General features: G+C 43.2%; 2 protein-coding genes across 2 annotated transcripts; one reads left to right on the plus strand and one right to left on the minus strand.

The window, feature by feature from the left end:
* Window positions 1-121: 121 nt before the first annotated feature.
* On the minus strand, window positions 122-20,770 carry LOC311367780 (nipped-B-like protein B). Its single transcript, XM_084486598.1, has 41 exons — window positions 20,672-20,770; window positions 19,770-19,929; window positions 18,974-19,139; window positions 17,361-17,488; window positions 16,878-17,006; window positions 16,439-16,591; window positions 15,254-15,322; window positions 15,089-15,178; window positions 14,594-14,718; window positions 14,367-14,453; window positions 13,703-13,934; window positions 13,078-13,211; window positions 12,414-12,494; window positions 12,181-12,281; window positions 11,883-12,012; window positions 11,705-11,787; window positions 11,369-11,501; window positions 10,907-11,050; window positions 10,713-10,799; window positions 10,202-10,401; window positions 9,995-10,097; window positions 9,794-9,892; window positions 9,428-9,574; window positions 9,162-9,296; window positions 8,579-8,677; window positions 8,420-8,473; window positions 8,194-8,302; window positions 7,970-8,103; window positions 7,340-7,480; window positions 7,143-7,236; window positions 6,674-6,831; window positions 6,100-6,190; window positions 5,565-5,738; window positions 4,852-5,042; window positions 4,391-4,498; window positions 3,713-3,913; window positions 3,250-3,396; window positions 2,486-2,838; window positions 1,947-2,121; window positions 1,476-1,649; window positions 122-1,058 (listed from the first exon to the last, which is right to left on the minus strand). The coding sequence occupies exons 2-41, from the start codon at window positions 19,834-19,836 to the stop codon at window positions 717-719; spliced, it is 5,568 nt and encodes a 1,855-aa protein (XP_084342724.1). The 5' UTR covers window positions 19,837-19,929; window positions 20,672-20,770; the 3' UTR covers window positions 122-716.
* A 1,487-nt stretch (window positions 20,771-22,257) lies between these two features.
* mlana (melan-A) lies at window positions 22,258-23,596 on the plus strand (the record flags this gene model as incomplete). Its single annotated transcript, XM_084486597.1, has 4 exons — window positions 22,258-22,346; window positions 22,451-22,547; window positions 23,059-23,160; window positions 23,528-23,596. 4 exons carry the CDS (start codon window positions 22,258-22,260, stop codon window positions 23,594-23,596), a joined length of 357 nt encoding a protein of 118 aa, XP_084342723.1.
* Window positions 23,597-23,804: the final 208 nt, after the last annotated feature.

A 23,804-nucleotide genomic window follows, 5' to 3' on the forward strand; every position in this document is an offset into this window, starting at 1 on the left:
ATTATTTAATGAGCAGATTTGACAAAAGTTGGAAGTTGCGCAATTTGGTGAAAAGTCAAAAAGTCAATTTCAAACAAGTCACCTAAACAATAATTTACAATAGCTTATTTGTTTCGCCAAAAGTATATATTCTTTGTATTTCATAAAAATCTGTTTAAAGACATTATAATATAAAATATGTTCCCTGCCATTGTATTTCTTTTTAGACTTGATTAAAGTGACAGCATGCAGTACAAGAAGGTTTTGTTTTGCAGTAAAACGTTACCTTTTCTGACAGATGGTTATCACTCATTAATTTAAGTTAAATTACAAATCTCACAATATTGCACAAGTACATAACAAAATGTTGCGTGGTAAGCTGCTACACGCTGGCACCCCCTAGTGGTCTTTCTGAGACGGTGTTTGCTTTAGTACAAGTATGGGAATATCAGCCCTTGGAAGACACCTCTATGAAGTCTTCTATCTCCCTTCGGATAGACCTACACAAGCCAGGGAGCTGCGCCAGTTTGTCATTTTACCACAGCCCTCAACATTTAATGATCTGCTTTTCAGACACTACCTCCTTACCTTAATGGTTACAATAACACTGTAAATATAACCACTTCATTCCCTCTTACTCCTAACTCTAAAGTTTGGCTACGATGGCTTACTGGTTTGTGTTACGTTTATCTCACAATAAACACCGGTGTGTGCAACTTTTGCCTAACAATCAACCATTACTTTTTCCCGTCCTTTGCGGCGTACAGCGCCCGTAGCGCCTGCACCACTCTACTCGTAAGCTTCCGTCCGCTGGTCAGGGCTATCTTCCTGTAGATGACGTCAGCCTCCTGCACCGTGCCCTCCCGGGGCACCAGCTTCCCCCCGTCCCTCAGCCGGCTCTCGGCCCACGGCCCGCCATAGGACCCGGACATCCAGTGCACGGTGTAGCCGCCGCCGCCCGTCCTCCGGAGGACCCGGGCTATCTGCGGCCGCTCCCTGTTCCCGGGGCAGCAGACGGCCACCACGTCCAGGAGCTCCACCCGCGACCCGGCCCCGTCTCCCGCCGCCCTCGGTCGCCTCTGGTGGAGGAGTCCGAGGCAGATGGCGTAGAAGCGATGGAATGTTGGACCGGATGTAAGCAATCGAGTGATGAAACAGGTTGAGAAGGGGTTCATGAATCACGTCGTGTATCACGTTTGTGTACCAAAGATTTGCTGCTTACAGCTTTAGACATTTTTTGGCGCCGCTATGTTTCAGATCTTAAAATGGCTACGTAGTTTGCAGATATTGGGGAGAGATATTGTCAACAGAGGAAAAAAACGATCATCGTTTTGATTATCGGATATGATCGTTTTATAATAGTCATACCTTTCATAAAGATCCCAAGCATTTGCTGCTGACAGCGTCATTAATGCAAATATTTGGTTGGTTCTCTCAGGTCTTAACAGACGAGACACTAGGAAAACAGCTTCAGCCCTACTACATAGAGGACCCACCTTGGCTGGTCTCTCATCCCCAGTGTCCGGGTCGTCCGTCTCCATCAGAGTGGGCTGCTGGTGTTTCCTGGAGCTGGGGCCGCCCAGCAGGGCGGAGATGGCCTGGTTCCTTGCACCGGTGTTCACCTCCTCATCCTCTTCATCGCGGTCTAATTGCTCCATCAGCAGTTTGAACTGAGACGGGCAAGGAGGTCAAAGTATGAGGATGATCGTTTAAGGACATGTTTTTGGTCTTGTTATAAACATGATGCATATGTTACAAATGAGAGTTCTGTCTGTTTTAAAGTCTTTGGAAAGTGAGTGACTCATTTAATTGACCAGATTTTGTTTTATTATCTATGTTTCTTACAATATTTACTATATTCAACAATAGCAAATTTGTCAAAAAATGGCATATACAAAGCTGCTGTTCTGATGATGACCTACAGGTCATTTTAAAAAGTAACATTTCTAACATTTTCAAATACTTACATCCAAGAATTGCTTCACGATATTCCTTTTGACTTGGCAGCTGAGGTCTGAACTGACCAGCCCAGTCTCGAGGAATTCCACTGTCTGTCGCGGGTTGAAGTGCACGTTGGACTTCCTGTTCACTGTCTTGTCGTACACCTTCGCTGGATCCGCTGGAGAGTACTTCTGTATTTTACTGCAAAAAGGCTTATTTAAGTTTGTACATCCCTAACAGACACATCCATCCAAAGTGACCTGCAGTGAATCGTTTTAAGATACATGCCATCAGTGACCAGGTGGGCGGTAAGACATCTTGCTCATGGTGGCCTACATTGGGGTTCAAACCCACAAACATTTGAATTGGAGTCGAACGCCCCAAACCAACCACTACACTATCCTGCCCTGTTTCGTGCTGCGCTCTTGGCTAAGTCGCCCCAAATTTTATTTTAAATCACAATGTGTCCTACCTGGATAAAAAAAGATGATTAAATAATAATACAACTTTTAAATGTAGAAGGGATTAAACAGGGAGTTGTACAGGGTATGCTGTGTCCTCCTACCTGTCCGAGAAGCCGTAGAGGGTCTTGAGGTGCTGTTTGAGCACCAGCAGCAGCAGAACCCCCTGGGAGGCGCTGGAGAACTCCAGGAGAGGACCTTGGTTGTCAGGGAGACGCTCCATCACCGCGTCCACGTCTTCCAAGTCAGAGTCCGACTCAGAGTCCGACTCCGGAGGCTGAGGTGATTCCTTTGGTATTGCTACTTCATCATCGCCATCCTCATCATCACCGTCACCAGCCTTCATGTTAGATCTCGTCTTATCTCGCCCGTCTCTCTCTTCAGCATCATAACAAGGTTTCTTGTTTTGAGGAGAATTTTTCCTCTTCTTCTTTAGTGCTGGATTTTTGCGTAAAGACTGCAAAGAGGACAAAATACAATACAACTCATTGTCAGAGCAAGCACTCTCCAAAATTGTTGAATGAATTCTGTGAGAACCCCTTAGTCCCTGAGCATGCACAGTGGCGTGTAGACACAGATTTGAAACTTGTGTATTTGTTCGTTTGTTGGCTCTATTAGAGAAAACAACCTTGCCAGGGCAGTTCGTATGCACTAACTTGTGTTTGAAAAAACAAAGATACAGCTATGGGAGCTGCTAAACACTCGTTTGGAATAAAATGGACATCAATTGATGCCAACTGCCAAATTTCATAACCCACGTACACCGCGAGAAGGGGTGAGTTGATCTCGACATAGACAATGTCAACAATTATCCTGGGGTCTTAGCTAATACCAGTGGTCTAACACCAGTGGGCTCCGAGTGTCTCACCTCCTTGAAGGACTGAAGCAGGTTGCTACCGGAGACGGAGAGCGTGATGTCCACGTGGTGCATGATGAACAGAGGCTCCTCCTGGCTCTGGTACGGGAAATACGCCAGGTTGTCCGCGATGAACAACAACAGATTTACCTCCGTCTTCTACAGGAGGCATTAGAACATTAGGTCAACCAACTTAAGAGCATCCACTCTTCACTCTGACAACCTTCCTGCAGACCAGCAGTATCCCAGTTGGAAGTTAAGTTATATGCCTTTATCACAGAGGAGTAAGGTGTATCTCTAGGTGTAATAATGACAAACGACCATTACAAGCTACCAGAAACCAATAATTCTTCTTGCTTTCTCTGAAGACCAGCCAAGAAATTCTTGGTATTTTACTTGATAAACCACCAAAATAATTCTTAAAAAACGAATTTGAATCAATTGATGGACAAGCGATTGCCCCGGCGCTACTTACGGCGCTGTCGTCAAACTGGTTGAGCAGCGAGATGAGGAAGGCCCTCCTGTGCTGGCGGTTGGTCCGGACCATGGAGAAGAGGTGAGAGCAGAGGGCCGAGTGGGTGTCGTCCTCCCGGAAACCTCGGAGAACACTCGCCTCGGGTCCTGCGATGGCCTGCTGCACCTGGTAGGCCATCTTCATCCCCGCCACCGCCTTCATCTGTACAGCAACAGGAGAGGAAGATGAAGAGTGAATGAATGAATGAATGATTGTACTTCACTACTACTACTTGTATTTTTCATCAAAATGGAGATTAGAGTTGAGGAGTGCAAATGCTGGGCAATACACAAAGCAATAGAAAATAACAATAAAATGAAGGCCCCATTGTCTACGCAGTAGAAATACATTTATTTTTTACCTCACAGCAGTTAAAAATAAGTAAGTAAAATTGGGTAATTTGTGTGTCAAGTGTGTAGCTCAGAACACACAGATGGGAAGTTTCAACATAGAACCATTAATACCTGGCAATATAATAACCAAAAGGAATCTGTGATATCTAATGTTGTCCATGTCCAAATATAGCACTTGGAGCTTCAAAGATGCTACTAAGGAAAATCCAGAGTGAGGATAAGATGCCCACAGGTCATCTTACGTCATCCATCATGTTTAGGGTGCTCAGTGGTCAGATCCACTCACATGAATGAAGCCTGTGTATTTCTTGTCGATGTCTACCAGCTGCTGGTCAGCCTTGTTCCTCATGGTGGGGTCTGGGTCGGTTCCCATGGCGATCAGGTAGGGAACACACTGAAGAGAAGTTGGTTTGAGGTTTGGAGTTGGTTTGTGAGCGTTACGGTCAAAGACGATATTCATGAGATTCTTTTAGATCCGACTTCAACATTTCTCACTTCAAAAGATGGAGCTGAAGAATCAATATTGTTGTCTTGTCAAAAATATATATAATTAGTTTCAGTTTATATTCTGTTCTCATTTAGTTTTTTTTATTTTGTTCTTCATTTTCGTTTCAGAACAAAAAAAAAACAATGGGTGGCGGCATTTAAAATACAACCCATCCAAGACCAGACTGCCATTCGTCGCAAAATGCAAACTGTAATCCGTAAGGTCTCACGAGGCTGGTTCCTGCTAACGTGTGAGCCCACCTGCACAGGATGGATGAGGCCCTGGCTGAGAGTCAGCACGATGCCGCTCAGGGCAAAGTGTCTGACGGTGGCCTCTGTGTGGAAGAAGGCGTCCAGAACCTGCCTGAGGTACAGCTGCATGATGGAGCTGCTCATCCCTGACGAGATGTCCCCCATCTCCTTCAGGTCCTCCTGCTTGGACAGCGTCTGCCCTGCAGCAGGAGACAACAAGAGTAGGTAGATGATGACGAGGGATCCGTTTACTCAAGCGTTTCTGCTGGATGTCTGATAAATATCACTTTCAGATTTAAAAGGATAGGTTTGGATTTGTGTTCAACTAAAAACCTTAAGGGAATAAAATAAAAACGACATTAGACTAAACCGATACCAATTGAACATTATATTCTGCAAAAAAAAGTCTAATGTTTTATTAGGTGAGTATCCACAAACCGCTAAATTCAAAAAAAAAAAAAAAATGAAATTGATATATGTAATTACAATATATACTACCTAAGGTAATCTTAGAGGTCCCTCTTGGTAAAAACAGCATTTTTTCGTATTATATTTTATAAGTAATTGAAAATCATAAGCTAATGGAACAAATAGCAAAATGAGGCATGGAAGTCGGTACATCAGAACTGATAACTATGTATAAAATAGAGTTCATGTAAAGTTCATAGACTGAAACAACAACGGCAACCCAAACCAAACGTAAAGGTAAACAGATGTCTCACAGTCGCGGTCGGCCTCCAGCATGCGGGAGTCCTCCTCCTGCAGGTAGCTCTGCAGGTTCTTCAGCACCTGGACCTTCAGCCCCACCGCCCCGCTCCGGTCTGACAGGACGGCCGTGTACAGGGATCTCACCTCCTGGACGAACATCAGCACCGGGTGCATGATGAAGAGGGAGCCTGGGGGAGTGTGGAGAACCAGATGGTTAAGGTTAGCGGGTAACTTATGGAGGGAAATACTGTGTTGATGCTAATGGTTACATCTCTGCCGGCCTTTCGGCAACTTTTGCACTTCTGTCCCTGGGAGTTAGAGGTCACTTTTCTGTGTTCCTTCTCAAGGTTACTTCCCTTTGGTTTGAGGGTTTCCTTGGTCGTTTAGAGGGCTTTAGGATATGAGGGGCTGTAGTTTAACATGGACCTCTGAAGCCCTTTGAGAAGCCCTGTACAACTAGAGTTGACTAGACTTGATGATCGGTTGCAGGTTTTAAAAATAGACAGACTCTCTCTGTGGTATTCAGAGTGACGAGGGTGTTGGATCTACCCAGAGCCATGAGGGCTTTGGCCTGCACCTCCTCCTCCCGGTGGGTGGTGAAGTGGAGCAGGAGATCCAGCACCATGTCCTTGATGACGATCTGGACGACAAACAGAGGGACACAGGACAAGATATTCACAACACCGCTTGTCAAGTTTACAGGTGCTCTTTAGATTTAAGAGCAATAATTTGAGTGTAATCTGTTTGAAATAAAATTCCCATCCGTCAGCTGTTTGGGAGTGAAATGCTTTTAGAATATCTGTTCTGTTCTGACTGCTCGCCTGCCTCTGTGTGAGGGAGCCCATTTACATTTTAGAGGGCACCCAGCTAAATTCTGACCAACCAGAGCATTATCTTCCCTGATTGGTTTAGGAAAATCCATCTTGCCTTTCAATCACATCCAACAGAAAAAAAAATCCCACCCCTTTTGGAACCCACAGCCCTGTGAGAGCCGCAGGTACCGGATTAAAAATAATAACTGTCAGAGCATTTCATTCATGGATTGCTGTCAGGATGTCAAGAGAATTTCAACAAATATGCTTACAAATAAGTTGCCTTCCCTAGCTTTAATGTCTCCATGTACCTTGTTGTGGGCTCCCTTGAAGTGGTCCTGGTCAAAGTCAAAGTGTCTGCAGAGGGTCCCCACGGTGAGCAGCGAGCGCAGCAGGGCCGCCTGGTGAGCCACCAGGGCCAGGCAGTCGGGGTCCTCCTGGTGCTGGACCTTCAGTCTGATCAGAGCGCCTACAGGGGGAGGGACACACATGTGGATGAGGAACCAATGGTTTCCAATGGCCATAGTGTTTGATGTAACTGAGATATGAACATATTAATATAGTTTTTTTTTCCAAAACAGGAAAAGATTAAGAAAAAAGTTTGTGTGTGTGTATATATATTTATATATACACACGCATAAATAAGAAAAATGTTAGCAGATGTTTTACCTCATCCTCATCCTCATCCTCATCCATTTACTAGTTATGTATTTTTTATGCAAAACAACCTCTTAAAGCATATTTGAATGAAATCTAAACTTAAGTTGCAATGAACCTCACCATAGAAGCGATTAAAGCAGGCCCACACAAACATATAGTTGTGCGTGACCTGGTTCACCACGGCAGCCAGGCAGCTCACACAATGCTGGACCACCTGTGGCACGAGGGCACAAGACACACAAGACAGGGTTGTCTGCAACGGAGCGGAGGTGACTGCCTATCCCCTTTACCACCCATCCACCCTCAGGGAGACCGACCGTCACTCCGTGCTTGATGATGAGCCTCATGAGGTCGTCCTCTATGGTGAGGAGGAGGTCCTGGCTGGGCTCCGCCATCAGGGGCACCACCAGCTCCAGGATCTTGGCCACGTTGCAGACCACCATGTAGTCGTTTTCCCTCTGAGCGGCGAGAGGGAGAGAGGACACGAACACACCGCCCGTTTATCGCCCGGACTAGTCAACATGATTTGGAATGCACTACTCGTATCCATATTTTTTTATTAGAGATTTATAGATTTGGCAGATGCTTTTGCCCAACGTGTGTTAAAATGCTGTGCCCCAGTGGGAATCGCACCCCTAACCCTGGTAGTGATCAGGCCCTATTTTAGGTCACTCCCACAAAAATTTAAAATGAGGGGAACTTGTATCAAAGTTAAACCTGCACTCATAACATAACTTTTGCACTGCCGCTATTTACTCTATTAAAACATATCTGAACTAGACAGTTTAAGAAGAAAGAATCAAACTCGCCAATCACCAAGTAAATCCTACTTGGGAATTTCTTTCTACAAATTGTTTTATTCTGGTCCCCCATCCACAGCTACTTATCAAGGCACTAGAGGCTGCTCACAGGAAAAAGTACAGTACGTTCTAGTCACTTCTTCTTACGTGACACTTGGTGGCCAGATAAGGCTGCATGGCCACGGCGTGTTTGACCAATAGCTGCGCTCGTATTTTGCAGAACAGGTAGAGGGTGGTGAGGGCGGAGATCAGGTGATCCGAGTCCTCTCTGCTCTCACGGTCTGAAACAAAGAGACGGATCACCTTTAATCCCGACGCCGGCACAACATGTTCATATAAAACAAATACATCATTGCAGAAGATGTTCCCACCATCATAGGACTCCTTAAACGTGAGGATGTGTTCTACCAAGTTGTCCACCAGCTGAGTGCAGGCCGTGGTTGCTGGTTTAAAGGAGGCATCCTCCTCTGACTTGAGTAGCTATAGAACCCAAAAACATTAGGAAAGTCGAGATAACAATAAAACCAAAAACGAGAGATAACCCAAAAACAAACACATCGATATCGAAATCTTTGACGAGAAAGAGGACAAACTCACATTTTGGAGTAGCTGTTCAAACCATTCATAGCCAGAATCTTTGCATGCCCATACCTGAAAACAAAATCAATCATCAATCAACACCAACCATTAGGGTAAACACTTAAACGTTAGGGTAGGGTTCTAGACCCAACAGTGGATGGTTCCACTGATATTTACCACATCTGTGATCACGTGGGTCTTTCTTGCTAGGGCCTCCTTGCGGTGACTTGGTGTTGGGGTGAACCACATCTTCTGGAAAGTCTCATTGACCAGTTTCTGCAGAGATAAGCATAACATTGAGTTATCTTTTATGGGCCGTGACACAAGGATGGTATTTTTTCAGAACATTTCGGTTTTTTGGTGCAGTTGCTACAGGTGCTTCAGGTTGAAAATGTCGAAATCTTTTCCAAAAGTGTCACTGTTGCTGTTTGCTGTTTTTCCAAGCCACCCAATCTCAAATTAGAAGGGCGTAACGCAATATATCAACTGTCAAACATTTCAATACTTAATTTCGGCACAACAAACACGTGGACTCTGAACAATAGAGTCCACGGCCAGTTACTTTCCTAAAATCCAAACAGCAATTTTGAGCCTGCATACCGCACTTATCACTCATGCACCATGCAAGACATTATCGCTCAAATCATGAACTAGGAGCGGAGAACCTGACGTGGCTTTTCGTCATGGAAACAGTCAACAAAGCACGGAGGGGAACATTGTCCCTCGGCCGTTGTTGACGGTAGGATGACCCCGGACTGACCTTGATGCCCTCCTCGTCGTTGACCCTGCGGATCATGCGGACGGAGGTGTCGGTGATCTTGTGGAAGTCCGGCTGCTCCAGGCAGATGTCCCTCAGGATCTTGATCACCCTCTTCCTCACGCTGATGCCCGTGTCCTACGGAAACCCAAACCGCCTCTTCTTCTTCATCATCATCATCATCATCATCATCATCAGCACCATCCTCATCATGACTTTGCAGCGGTCCTTCAAATGTTGTTGAAAATACTCTGTAGATGTGTTATTACCAGTATCCTTTCGACGAGCATGTCGTAGTAGTGCTCTGTGATCTGGGGCCGGCTGAGCACAAAATGCCCGACCAGTTCCACGGCGGCCTCCCGCACGCTGGTGGAGCTGTCCATGAGGCGGGCGTGGACCCCACGCCGCATGTCCGACTGGAGGACGCACGGTGAGAGACCACTGCATTTAATGAGTCAGAACTCAGATAACAGTCCTTTTCTTTAGTCGTTTTATGATTCATTATTGTCATTTAATTCCATTACTTTCCTGTACTTTCTAACTGGGACACCTGTATTTCCTTTTTTTGGGATTTGACATAGAATGATTTTATATCTTGTCTTGAATATCTGAAGTTGGGTGAGAGGATATTTTACCCGTGAGAGTATGCTAGGATCCACGGCCACCACCTCAGAAAGGCACTTCATCGCCTTGGTTCTGACCGCGATGGCACTCTCCCCCAGCACCCTGAGAATCTAACAACAAAAACAAAAACAACAGCAAATCTGAATCGCGGCCGCAGACGACACACACCTGCGCCTTCTGCTCTACTGATAGCCAGGTTGCGACGGGGTTACCTGTGTTAAGTAAACATTGAAGCTCTTCGCAAAGGGTCGCGTGGAGGCCAGATACCTGGCGATCAGACAGGCGTCCTCGTAGTCTGCGGTGTACGGATTTATGCTGAGAAGACATTAGGAGCGGGGGAACGAGTGACGGAGATCCGTTTATAAAAAACGTAATCGAATCACAAAAACGACTCACTCCGCGGTAATGGGGTTATTTACCTCGGTGTGATGTTCTTGGCGACTTTGCGGAAAAACTTTTTCCGCTTCTCTGCCCTTCGTACGACGTCTGAGGCAGAGTCCACGTCCGTGCCCAGATGTCGACCGCCTGGCAGCTCAGCGTGCTTCAGGAGGTTCACAGCTCTCTCCGTCTCGGTGGTGGTGTTCCGGAACCACTGGGCGATGTAAAAGCTCCTGGCAAACTGGATTAAAACAAAGTTTAACGACAGTGATTTCATTTACGAGCGTCGCATTGGCGTAGTGTCCTCTTTCCATCTATGAAGTCATTGGCTCCGTTTATTTATCATGCATTATGTATTTCACTGCAGACATCACTTTTTTGTTAAAATTATAAATAATATATATAAAGAATAATTCTCTGTTGGAAAAAGGTAAGAAAATCTCATTGTGGACAAAAGTAATACCTGCAGTTGAAAGTGACAGTTTTAATTAAGCCCATGTAAAAAGTGAATGAATGACTTAACACATGACTTAACACAACAAACCCACTCACCTCCAGAGACCAGTCCCTCTCCCGGTCGTCCTCCAGGTAGGTCAGCAGGGCTTTCTGTAGCCTCAGGGTCTCCTCCCTGCCAGGTACCTGGGCGACGATCCACAAAACATGCAATCGGCCTGATCCCGTTAAAATCGATCCATGTACACGTTCATGGTGTGTCGTATAACAGGAGTTGACATGATCAACGTTACCTCTTTGAGGATGTGGTGGATGGCTGTTTTGTCCGCCCCGTTGTCGACTGCGTCTTTGCGTAGATGGGCGGCGACGGTGCCCAGGTAGTCCAGCGCCGCCACCCTGAGAGCCATCTCTGTCTGCTTGGTGCTGAACTGGTACACCTGAGGAGTGGAACAGGAAGCAGAAAGAGCCACTTCATCCAACGTCTACAAATCACAGAAATCCTTAAGGAAATCTCCGGCCGGGAAGCCAGTAGCCGTCATAGGCCATCGCATTGTTCTAGTTTGGATTGAAGTAACATGCAGGACGACAAGTGAGTGTAAGCAAAAAACTGCAAATCCCAGACATCCTCCTAGAAATCAACTGCCGGCTAGTCAGTAAGATAAAGCCATTACTTTGGATTGAACTCACAATGTAGAGAAGCTACGTAAGCTAGGCCTTGTCTTTGTACTACTTTATATTGAGTGCTAGTTCCCTACCAGGAGTCTCCCCAGTAGACTGAGCAGTAGTTCAGCCGCGGGCCACGCAGGCTTGTTCACCGTCATCAGCAGATCCTGGACAAAGTTCTCAAACAGCGGCCGGTAATCATCTTCCCCCTGCTTACTGCCACACCTAACAACACACACATGCACACGCACGTACAAAACAACATTCACAAACACACACATACACACACACAACAAACAAGAGTGAGCTATATGACATTCAACCACTTTGATATGTGGGTGAGTTGAATTCAAATCAAGCTGTGTCTCATGTTCATGGTATGGAGCGTGTATTATTATTTGATTATTAGTCGGAAAAAGTTGTCTTACTTCTTGAGAAAGACTAACAAGAAGTTCTGAGCCGTCCTCATGGCGGCCTCATAGGAGTTTGTGATCAGCACATCTTGATCCGACTAAAATCATACAGAAATATTATACAAAAAAAAATTCATAAATATATGCATTCAATAAACTGAAATATGTATTGAAGGCAAATATAAATGAATACCTTCTTGTCGTGCACAGTCTCCACGTTCTTTTCAGAGGGCAGATGAACCACACACTGGATGAGCTGCAGCACTAAAGCTGTGACCATCTGGATGTACTGGGGCTCCTTATCCACACTGCTGCGGTTAATCCTACCAGAACATATGAACATATAATAAGGTCTATAGGATAAGATATGATAACACTTGACTTAAAGGACAAGTTCACCGTAACCCACAATCATACAATTACTGATTCATGGAAAAATGTACATATTTTGATGAGGTGAGCATGTAGCAAGTAGCATCTGCCGCAGCTACCTAAACTGCCTGAGGCTGCGCTTGCTCGTGGGCAGTTTGGCCAGGGAGGTGAACACCTCTTCCAGAATCAGCTGCCTGTGCTTCTTATACCGGGCGAACACCTGAGGAAAAGGAGGGGGCGGGGCCGAAGCATTGACTGGCTGTTCTTGAACTCAATCATATTCAAAAGAATCAGTTGAACAAAGCTTGTAGAGATGCAGAAACTAGTTTAGCTACAATGGGGTGGGACTCACTGCAGTCACTAGCTGGATGCTACATAGCTGCAATTCACTGATGTTCTCGACAAAGAACGGCGTCATTCCCATGGAGGTCACCTGAACGGGGGATTAAGAAAAAAACAACATAATACCGTGTCAAATAACGTGCTATTTTTATTTTATTTTTATATTATTTATTTTAAAAACCCACTCCATAAATGTCATACACCCACTTACATCTCACAGTTTTTCTTAAGTACACAAACTGAATTCTTTTTCGTTTATTTTGTATTAGATTTAAATCATTTCATTTAATTTGTATGTTTTTAACAGTATTTTTTTTAAATCCAAAATGTATCTGTAACTCTTCACCATTGTAAACGGTGTACAGGTAGAAGAATAAACTAGTGACCATAAGTCTGCTACTCATCCCCCCTCAGTGTAACGGATCTGACTGTGACCTGCAGGACGGTGGTGTAACGGGACGGTAGTGTAACGGGTCTGACTGTGACCTGCAGGACGGTGGTGTAACGGGATGGTAGTGTAACGGGTCTGACTCTGACCTGCAGGACGGTGGTGTAACGGGACGGTAGTGTAACGGGTCTGACTGTGACCTGCAGGACGGTGGTGTAACGGGACGGTAGTGTAACGGGTCTGACTGTGACCTGCAGGACGGTGGTGTAACGGGTCTGACTCTGACCTGTAGGACGGTGGTGTCGGTGAGCAGCTGGATCCTCAGCAGCGCCGACAGGTTGCTGATGATGTCACACAGTTTGCCGTACACAACGGCCGCGGCCTTCTGCCTGTGGCTGGGACACTTCGGCCTTTTGCTACCTAGGGAACACACGACGGGGGAAACAGTTTGGACTTATTTAAACTCAAGTCTCGAATTATATGAATGTGTAATTATTCTATTTCTTATCATATCAATATTCTATTTATTCATCGTCTTTTATGATAGCGGCATTTGTGAATTCTTGAACAAGCATCAATACGTTTCTGCATCCATTTCATCAAAGTCATTAACTCATAAAAAAATAAATACCAGGCTGACATATTAAGATAAGAAGAAGCAATCAAAGGGTTCCAATCATGTGATCATGTAGCACATCCCGACGTTCTGCCATCTTGGTACGGTCATTAAAATCCTTCTAAAGTGGAAAAAGTGTCAAGATCACGTGAAACCCTCCTTTATCCCCAATACCCAGAGTGAACTCCTCTAGTTCACCCCTACTCATTCCATCATTTCCAGCCAGGCCTCGACAATGTCCCTTACATTAACCTCCATAACATCCACACTCTTAACCACCACACCCCCCCCTGACCTCCGCAGGGCTCCTCCCTGTAGGCGCGGTCGTAGTGGGGGTAGACGCTGGCCTGCAGGTGGAACCGGGTGTACTGAAGCACCCTCTCGATGACGTCCTCTAGGTACACCGCCTTGGGCATCTGCGGCGACGTCATCACGTGGAGCGCCGTCAGACAGGCGTCGGCCGAGTTGGTCACGCGCTCGATGAGGTCATCCGGGGCCCGCCGGTCGCCGTCCGCAGCGTCGTCAGCCTGGTGGGACGGGAGAGACAGGTAAATGAGACGGGAGAGACAGGTAAATGAGATGGGAGGGACAGGTAAATGAGATGGGAGAGACAGGTAAATGATATGGGAGAGACAGGTAAATGGGATGGGAGAGACAGGTGAATGAGACGAGAGAGACAGGTAAATGAGATGGGAGAGACAGGAATGGCATTGGACGCAATTCAAATCAATTCAATTCTGATTAATTTATAATAAAAAATGTCCAGTATGTGGGGGTGTCATGTAAGGGTCTATGTAAGGGTTGGCAAATAAAAGGGATGTTGGTAAGATCTGAGCATTGTCAAGAGAAAGCACATGACAGAGCAGAAGACATCACAATTTTGATCCTCAAAAAATAATTCCCTCTCTACATTTCTGTGCCATTGACAGACAGTTTGGTGAACGCGCTCGGTGACTTACACGGTTCGTTGACATTGACAGTTTGGCACCATCCCGAATGTTTTTCTCAAGGATGTTTAAAATCTTGATAAGCTTGATGGTTGGCAGCTATGTATGAGACAAATGAGGGGATAAAAATAAAATGCATAGTATATGTTACACTTCTTTTGAATAAGTTATTTCAATGGCTAAATATCTATCTGTGAACATTCAACCACACAATCACACTATCAACAAGAATGTCTTACCTTATAAGTGATGCCCATAGCTTTGATTTTGGCTGACTCACTGCTTAGCTCATTCAACTGGTCTTTCCCAAGCAACAGTTCTTGGGGAACCTCATCATCTTCATCCTCTTCATCTTCATCTTCACCTGGTTAGTGTAGAGACAAGTTAATTTGTTAACATCACGCCCAACTCTAAACTGAAGCAATTGCTCTCCCTGAGGTTATCAACGAGATATTGAATGATGAAAAATGTATGAATATTTAAAGGTGCAGTGTGTAGATGTTAGTGACATGTAGCGGTGAGGTTGCAGATTACAAGAAACTGAATATAATTGGTAGAATACATCAGTTATAGGGTGTGACTTTATTGATAATATTATTGAAACATTATAGATCAGCAGTGATTACAGATATTGCAGATATTTTTATGCTACGGGCTAGTTCAAATGTTACAACTTAAAATATTTGAAAATGAAAATAAATGGAAAATAGAAAATAATATAAACATATTGTTACCTCTGGCAGTGAAGTCCACGTCCTCAAGGTTCTCAAGAATTTCATCCATACTTGCCACAAATCCCTTAAACGTTGGGGAATCTATCAGTTCTGTTAAATAAATATGCATTAAATCAGGTATAATTTCGACTTAGAATTAGATAACAAGAACCAAAGTGAAAAAACCTTCAGGGGTCAACTTGGGCTGGTTTAGTTTCCAATTCTTTTCCTCCATTTTGTTTGTCTTTGCAGCAACTAAACAGGGAAGACCATTTTGATAATGTTGGTCAAAAAGTCTTGATGCAAATACTAGCATTGATGACAAACTAGCATGCACAAAATGTAATATATCACTATAAAATTGTATGCACAGTGCATCATGACTACATTACATTAGTAGAGGATACAGCACGGTAAATGTTGCTAATGACAAAACTCTCCAACAGAAAATATAAGGTCAGAGTAAAACAAGGTTCTTTATTACAGACAAGTTCCCCTATTGTTATTTGAGGAATGACTCAACTGGTAGGCCTGCATGTCAGCTGCCTTTCGTAATGACGTATCGTAAAGGCCGTCGATTTCATTAACAGGCTTCGTTAAAGCAGCACAAGGCCTGAATCACATGACCATCTGCCTTTCACCAGTGTGAGTAAACTTGTGACCAAAATAACATGACATTTGTGTGGTGTGTATGACATTTCAGTGGGGATTGCTGTCAGTTATCATTTTGATTTTAGTTAGTAGGGTTAGGGTTAGGGCTAATATATATATATATCAACCACAAGCTAGTCCACACACACACACACACACACAGTTCCTGTCTGCGATGTATGATGTTATGAATGAGAATACAGCGAGAGACAGACTGAAACTGTCCAAAACAGGAGACATCCAAGCTCATCCCCATACCCATTGTCCTGAGCTCAGCGGCCCCAGAACAAAGACTACAATTCAGCAGAGGCAAGCTATCACAGAACTCAGCCCACAGCCCAGCTGTTGAAACAGCTGCAGGGGGTGCTTAAGTACCTGCCGTGGAGAAGGCAAAATTGTCAAAAAGAAAATCTGCATCGCAAAGCAGAGCAGACCCAGCTGCAACGCTACAGGCCAGGTTAGCCCACGAAAAAACTAAAGTCAACACACACTCGGCCGGCATTAGTTAACCCTAACAAATTGTCTGTCATGGTTTCAAATGACCACTGTAGAAGTTTTCTTCCTCGGAAACAAGGCATAACTCCGCCCCCTGGCAGTTCCTTGTTTCCGGCCCAGGCTCTATGCCTTCTCCCCCCCAGAGGTCCTGCTATATAACATAGTGGGACTGCTGGAATCAGGGATTATACATAGACTAGACTAGACTATACATAGTAGACCTACTGTCACGACCGGTGGGCTTCGGAGAGCCTTCCTGTGTGTCTTCTGGACAGGCCTCCTCTGGGCCCCTGTCATGTTGCTGACACTCCCCAAGAGGCCTTCTCTCCTCCTGAAACACGCCCTTCTCCTGGGGCCTCTTCGACTTCTTCTGGACAGCTTTGTACAAAGAAATGTTGAAATAAGAGAAGAGAATGAAGAGAATAAAGACAATTTGGCATTAACTCTAATCATCAAATATCGCTTTGCGTAATGCGCAACAAATAATGTAAAAAAAAATGGAATATTACAGAAGAATAAAGAAACAGAAAAATTACAAATTACCATTATATATCATGCACTTGGATATATATTCAACGAATGTAGCAGAAACATAAGCAGAAAACATAACCAAAACATAAGCTGTTCTGGGATGTAGGGGTGGAAACTCTCATTGAAATCTCACCCTCATTGAAAGTGTCCAGATCCTCTACGTTAGGGCCAGCCTCCGCGGCTCTGGGCTGCTCACCAGCTGCCCCATGCTTGCGCTTGTACGTCTTCACCTCCTTACCCAGCACCACACTAGGCTCTGGGGCTGGAAGAAAGTGAAATTAGATACATCAGACTATTAACATTATAAAAGTCTTAACTCCTATAGTTAGCTTTTCTGCTATTATAAAATGCAACATTCACTAAACTATAACTACTATAATACTATCAATGTCCCTAGCTTTCAGGTAGTAGTGGTTTATTGGTGAATAATGGACATAAAAGAATGATCATTCTTTAAACCATATTTGACTATTTGACTGCAATAACACACTTGCACACAAGCTATGAACATTATATTAGTATACTAAAACACAAATATCAAACCAAGCAATGCCAAGACCAGGACTAGGCTGCGCTCCAGGTAATAATCAGAGGCTACCTCTCCTCTCTACCTTACCTCCTTGGGCCCTGCGCTGGCCCGTCCTGTTCTCCAGGAAGACCTTGGGGTGTCTAGACAGCAGCGTCTGGAGCAGAACGGGAACCTCTCCCTCTGGGCCATCGATCTCCACACTCTCCTTTGGTTCTCTTCATGGATTAAAGAGTCAGGAATATGTTATTAGCATTTTAATTAGAGCTCAGTACATTAAGATGACTTCCCTACCATTGCATCATTTATCAATCACAAATACCAAACACTTGCTGCTTATCGCTTCAGAAATTCAATTTTGGTTCATGGATCATTATAAAATGAACACTTTTCCTTGGCTGCTTGTCAGAAAAAGCAAGCACATTTGAGAAATCAATTTGCACTCTGGTAAATTCTGATGGGCATTTGCTATTATTTATGGGACTTTCTAGACTCAATGATTAATGAGGAAAAATAATTATTAGATGAATCGACTATGAAAACAATGGTTAGTTCCAGCCCTAATTGGGAGTTATTCCAAATGCTGACAGGAGCCCAGAGATGCACTGGGGGGAATTGGGATAGTGCAGTGGTAGTTTTCAACTCTCAGGTAATGGGTTTGATCCTCCAATGTCAGCTGCCTAAGAAGCCGACGCAGCTCCTGGCAGCTCCTTAACAACAAGCATCTGAATCTGAAAGTCCCTTTGGATAAAAGCATCTGCTGCTATATGAAGCAATATTCATAGATGCAAAAGACCATCATTCACCAAAGAGAATAACATTAAGTTATTCATAATACTTTATGTTCATCACATGAATGCCATTTTTGCATTTGTGATAACTAAAAGTTATAAGTGCTGGCAAATGACACATAGGGTTGCACGAGCAAGACTATCAACCACATGGATGAGTGGAAAAAATATAGTAGATCGAGGTTCCTTTTGCATCACGCGTATGGAACGATCACTATTTGGCAGCAGCCACACAAACCTTGTGTTTGGTGTCAACAGCGCAGGTCTCCGTGGTGGCGTAGTGTGATGGTGTGGCTAAATGCTGTTCTGGCATTACACTAGCCTCCAATACCCACTAAAGACTATCTGAACTGTACTCTGATGACCGTCGTTACGGGGACAGTTAATCCACCCTTGGATGGACACCTCTGCAGTGTGATAATGTTCACCCCGTGTCACATGGCTTCGTATCATCCCTGCATAGTTCCAGGAAGGTGACAGCCAGTATTACTCATCCAGGGACTTCAGTCCCCAGAGCTCGACCCGGTTGCAGCATCTGAGGCCTAGGCCCACCTAGTGGTTTGGGTTGGTAATGCACTAATGAAATATATGCAGCCACAACTTGTTTTTCACTTATATAAAGAACAAGAAAAGTTACAATGTAGAGCGTTTCTAGGACTCCTTCGATTATTTTTGGCTACACCAAAGAGTTAATTAGGTACTGAACGTATTATCTTGGATAAAACTGTAATCAGCACATATCTTTAATGCTAATTATTACCACCCTGAGAGTAAAGCATTAGGTAGTTTGGTTTTATAGTTTTGGTAGTAGGTAAGTTTTGTCATACAATTTGCATATATACTGCAGTTGGAGAAACCCAAATGCAGTGGATGAAGTTATCAGACATGGAATAGATGGACATTAACACCCACATGTCCTCGGTGGAGACTTGGCTGAGGCTGTGGGCCAGCTGGGACACCAGCTTCTCGTCCTGACAGGCCAGGAGATGGAAGACATCTTCTGCTATCCTTCTGCTGTACAGGAAGCTCCGAGCTTTGGTGGCAGGAAGTGGAGACGGCAAGGGAAGGTGGTTCCACACTGAAAATGAGGATTCGAAAAAACATGTCAGAATAAGTAGGGGAAATAGGAGAGGTTGACAAATACAAATTTAAGAGCGATAATGCACCTGAGGATATGCACATGCAGGTTCGAAGAATGTAAGTCTATACATGTTTGTTGAAACAAAGGCAGTAAAAAGACATTTGGTAAAGTTCAAAATGTTGGTGTTTTTTCTTGAATTAGCGGATATCATATTAATCATTAATGTTGAATGATGCATTATTTCACTATATTTACAGAGAATGGTGAATATATTGACTAACAAATTAGTCGTCTGCAGTAAATCTGAGTTTGGTTGATTTATGCCTTTAAGAGTAATTTAACTCTTCATGCATTCACATTACCATCAGTCTGTATGTCATTAGCTACTTGTAGGATTACCTCTGACAAATTGTGAGTTGGTGTTACTGACGGCAGCGACGGTCATCTGCCTTTATTGTTTTTAGGTACCGTCTGACAGTTGAGCAGGTAGATCTCATAGACTTACTTACTTACTTATGGTTTATTTGATAGGGACAGATACAAGTCATGTGGATTGTACAACAATCCAACAGAAAGCATCATAGCATTTGTAGCCTTAGCTAATTTCCAATGCCCGTCCCCACTTACAGTCTGTGAGGCCAGATATTCCAGCTAGTGTAGTAATGGGAGGTTTAGGCATATCTTCATTTTTCATGCTGAGGTTAGGGTTCAGGAAGTTATGAATTGTCGCTCCACTTGTTGCTCAGTGACATCACTTTCCACATGTTTTCCTCACATCTTGATAATCCTGAAGAGAAAAATGAAAAAGTTAAATAAAATACAAAGAAAACGCTTTAGCCTGTACATGCCTACTACTGACTGTTGCAACATAATTTCAGTTGGGATGAATGAAATTGACAGAATACTGTTATTATACTGTAAATAATAAGTTAGGCCGAGTAAAGGTCAGCTGGGATAAACTAAACTAGAATAAAGTTGATATACTCATAAAGATCGAGGTATTATTGTTATTAAATGTTGTTGTTACAGTAGTGGAGTTTTCTTACTACAGAACTGAAAGAATTGGTCATAATGCAAAATATGTCTGGTCTAAATTTAGCTTATAGTTTCTACCAGAGCAGTGATGTTGGCGCCGAGGGGACAACTTTATTGACAAAGCTATTGCGTTTATCAAATTATATGAATGAACGCTGTCTTTCAAACTTATTGACAAGGTGGCATGGATAAATCGAGCTGCCGAATAGGAGGACTATCTTCGCATGTGTCTTCCTGCTTATACCTTTCTATTGTATCCCAACCACTAGGCTACATTCAGGCTAAACAATAACTTAATAGCACGGTACTAACACTGGTAATAAGTAACCTGACTTTGACGCAGGTAGCTAGCCTAAACCTAACCAAGGGCTTCAGGTTGATTGGCTGCTCAGACATAATCAAAATACACGCTGGATGCGGGAGGTCCTTTAAAAAGTCTACCGTGGGGAGGACTAGCTAATCTGGGTACATTGAGTCTGAGTAATTGTGTTTACCTCAGGTTTTGATGAAATGTAAACATTATTTGAAGGGGACGAGTAGCGTCTCTAGCTGGCTTTCCATTGCATTGCTCAAAACTCCTCCGAGTAATAACAATAATCCAGACGCGGTGGGTGTGTTCTTCCTCTGTCTCACAGTAAACATGCGGACGGAATCACCCAAACCGGCCTAATAATCCATCACCGAATCGATCGCGGTTTAATTTTACTCAATTTGCTCTTGAAATATCAAAGCACTAAAATAGAAAGGATGTCAATGTTATGATAAAAAAAAATAAGAGAAAAAACGAACCATCGCAGAATAAATGCCAACCGGAAAATTATGTTTAACAATATCTCCCTCCAGCGGCGCGGCGCGAAACTACAACAGCCGAGTTTTACTGGAACAATTTTCAGGTAAGACCACAGTGTTTAAGATGCTATTTCTAGCAGCTTTACCTGTGAGCAGTTATTGCAGAACATTATTGGCTGATGATCACACTCATTCATAAAGTCATGGCTTCTGTTATTACAATCAAAGCAAGTCCAAGACATTCTCTAAATGTAGTATTCTATGCCTATCACATAATAATTACAATTATATGGGCCCAATCCTCAAATGCTTATATACTCCAGGTGTAAAGGTCTAGGCTACATTTCTATCCTTAGGCTTACCATTTTGAAAATTAGAAAAATATATGTAAATTCTTTATTTAAAGGTAGGCTATTTATCTAGAGGCTAGTTTATTAAGTTTATTAAACGTGGGCCCTATCTATAAGAAGTACGTCTATAGAAAACAACAGGATTGTTCGAATATTCTATAGTCTGTGCAGTTCAAAATAGAATTGACTTCCCACTCCCACCTGGGAAGTCATCAGACTTGCTGTTTTTCACCAGTCGAAATAGTTTTCAAGGCTGCAGGGTTTCACGCTAATTACTCTGCTTCAATGGATTTAGCCATGAGCCCCCGAACCCGTGACAATCATGAGTGTTGGTTCTCCTACTTCTCTTGCCCCGAGACCAAAGGCATCTGAGCAGAGAAACAGCAGCAGAGCCTCACACGATCAGGCAATAAGCAACGGTGCCACGACGCCTCAATTTGATTATCCAATTTCGGTAAGACAACGTGCTTTTAATTTTTCTTGGGTTAGGCTTGCATTATGATCCTATTATGTTAATAATATTTAATGTATGTAGACAACCGTTACCAACTGAAATTGAGTGATTGATTGTTTGGAATCAATCCACATTCAACTTTTACCTTCCTCTAATGTTAGGAAAGAGTTGTTATCTGGGTGTTTTTTGTTTTAATTAAAAAATATAGAGAGAGTTAATAACAAGCAATGAACTAGCCTACTACACCTATGCAACAGTGAAGATTATGGAGTTATATTATCTTAATAATAATACTTTATGTTAATGTGTTGTCATATATATATATATATATATCCTATTAATGTAGCCTATGTATGTATGTATGTATGCATATATATATATTATATATATATATATATATATATATATATATGTATATGTATATCCTATTAATGTAGCCTATGTATGTATGCATATATATGTTTTAATATAAGGTAACTTTAGGTGTATGTCGTGTGACCACACTGACGGGATGCCTCGTGGGGAATTCAACATTTACTTCGCCAGTAGACGCGGTGGCCTCGTCAGAGCTGAAGAGTGAGTCAGTCAACCATAATTATCATCTAAAACAATCAAAATACGATGGCTCTTGATTTTTTTTCTTCGTTGTTTGATGCTCATCTCTCTCCACGTGTCTGCAGGGCGGTAGGGGTTGCTCTGCTCGTCATCATTATAGCAGCTCTCCTGATCGTGAGCTGCTGGTACTTCAGGAGACGAAAGGGCTATCAAGTCCTCAGAGTAAGATGACCATTTCAAATGTCAAAATGTGTCAAATTAATTGGCTACAGAAATTATACAAATTCGGGATTAAGTGGGACACTGTGACGTGATTTATCAAAGGACAATTAGGCCTATATTGTGAAAAGGCCTACATTTGGATAAAACGTTTTTAAATGGTGTAATAGTATTTGCTATTGAACAACAACTAGGTTAATTGTTTATTGACAGAACTAAGATATAGCCTAGCAATAAAGTCAAGAAATTATAGAGAAAAGTGAAATATTAAGTGATAAAGGCCTCGTGGCCATTGATGGTCCTATTCTTAGCAATTCTATTAAATTAAAATGTTGAATTCACAATTTCATCAACTATCATGGGCCTGTTGCCCACAAGTTCTTTCCACATCTGAATGAACATAGTCCTATTGCATTTCATCTCCTATACCATGTCTATACCATGTCTTTGTAGACCTTATTTCTGGACATGGACTGAGCCAACAGCACCCATGATTATTATTTTCTTTTCCCAGAACCCCAGGTCTGGATCCCCGGGGTACGCAGGAGGTCAATACAGCGACACCTCTGCTGATAACAAGATGGCCCTTGTTGAATGTGGCAGCATGGGTCTTGTGGTAAGACAGACGTACAACCTCTCCTGTATCACTTTACCTCTGTCTGAACCGTACCATGTTACTCACAATATATACCCCTAAATACATTCAACCATGGAAAATAATAGTAAAAATAAACGTGTCCAAACGAGAGATTTGAAGCACTTTGGAGATTATTTAGTCACCAGACCAGAGGCATGAAAGATTAAAAAACGTGTCAGGAGGGAGGAAAGTAACGTGACTTGCTTGATGACAACAAAGACGTCAAAAAAACACAGGAACATCATTATTCCCATTGCAATCACAGTATGTTTAACGGCGGGTTAAACAGTTGAAGCACAAGTAGTTGTATTGTCTAATGGTTGGTATTGTCTTCCCATGTGTTCAGGTTCCCAATGCCCCTCCTGCCTACGAGAAGCTCACAGACGGACCTCTGCCTCCCCCCTACTCTCCCTGATGGCCTCCAGCGTTTGAAAAACCGTTGTACATCTATGAAATGACATGTTTCATTGACCCGATCTTATGTTAATACTGCTGCCTGGTTGATATGATCAAGGCTACTACTGATCCATGTTCTGTATACGAACTATGGAGTATATGATCAAATGTCACAATATGGGCCTACTCACAAATCTTTTTCAAAGAACCAGCCTTAAAGGTGACAT

This window comes from Micromesistius poutassou, assembly GCF_964030765.1.
Source record: "Micromesistius poutassou genome assembly, chromosome: 22".
NCBI lineage: Eukaryota > Metazoa > Chordata > Actinopteri > Gadiformes > Gadidae > Micromesistius > Micromesistius poutassou.

Excerpts from the sequence above, each read along its gene's own strand:
- LOC311367780 (XM_084486598.1), bottom strand. The coding sequence starts at position 19,836 with ATGAAAAATGAAGATATGCCTAAACCTCCCATTACTACACTAGCTGGA. Across the intron at positions 10,098-10,201 it reads GCCAAGAACATCACACCGAG|CATAAATCCGTACACCGCAG; the intron begins GTAAATAACCCC and ends ATGTCTTCTCAG. Across the intron at positions 2,122-2,485 it reads CTCTACGGCTTCTCGGACAG|TAAAATACAGAAGTACTCTC; the intron begins GTAGGAGGACAC and ends GCCTTTTTGCAG.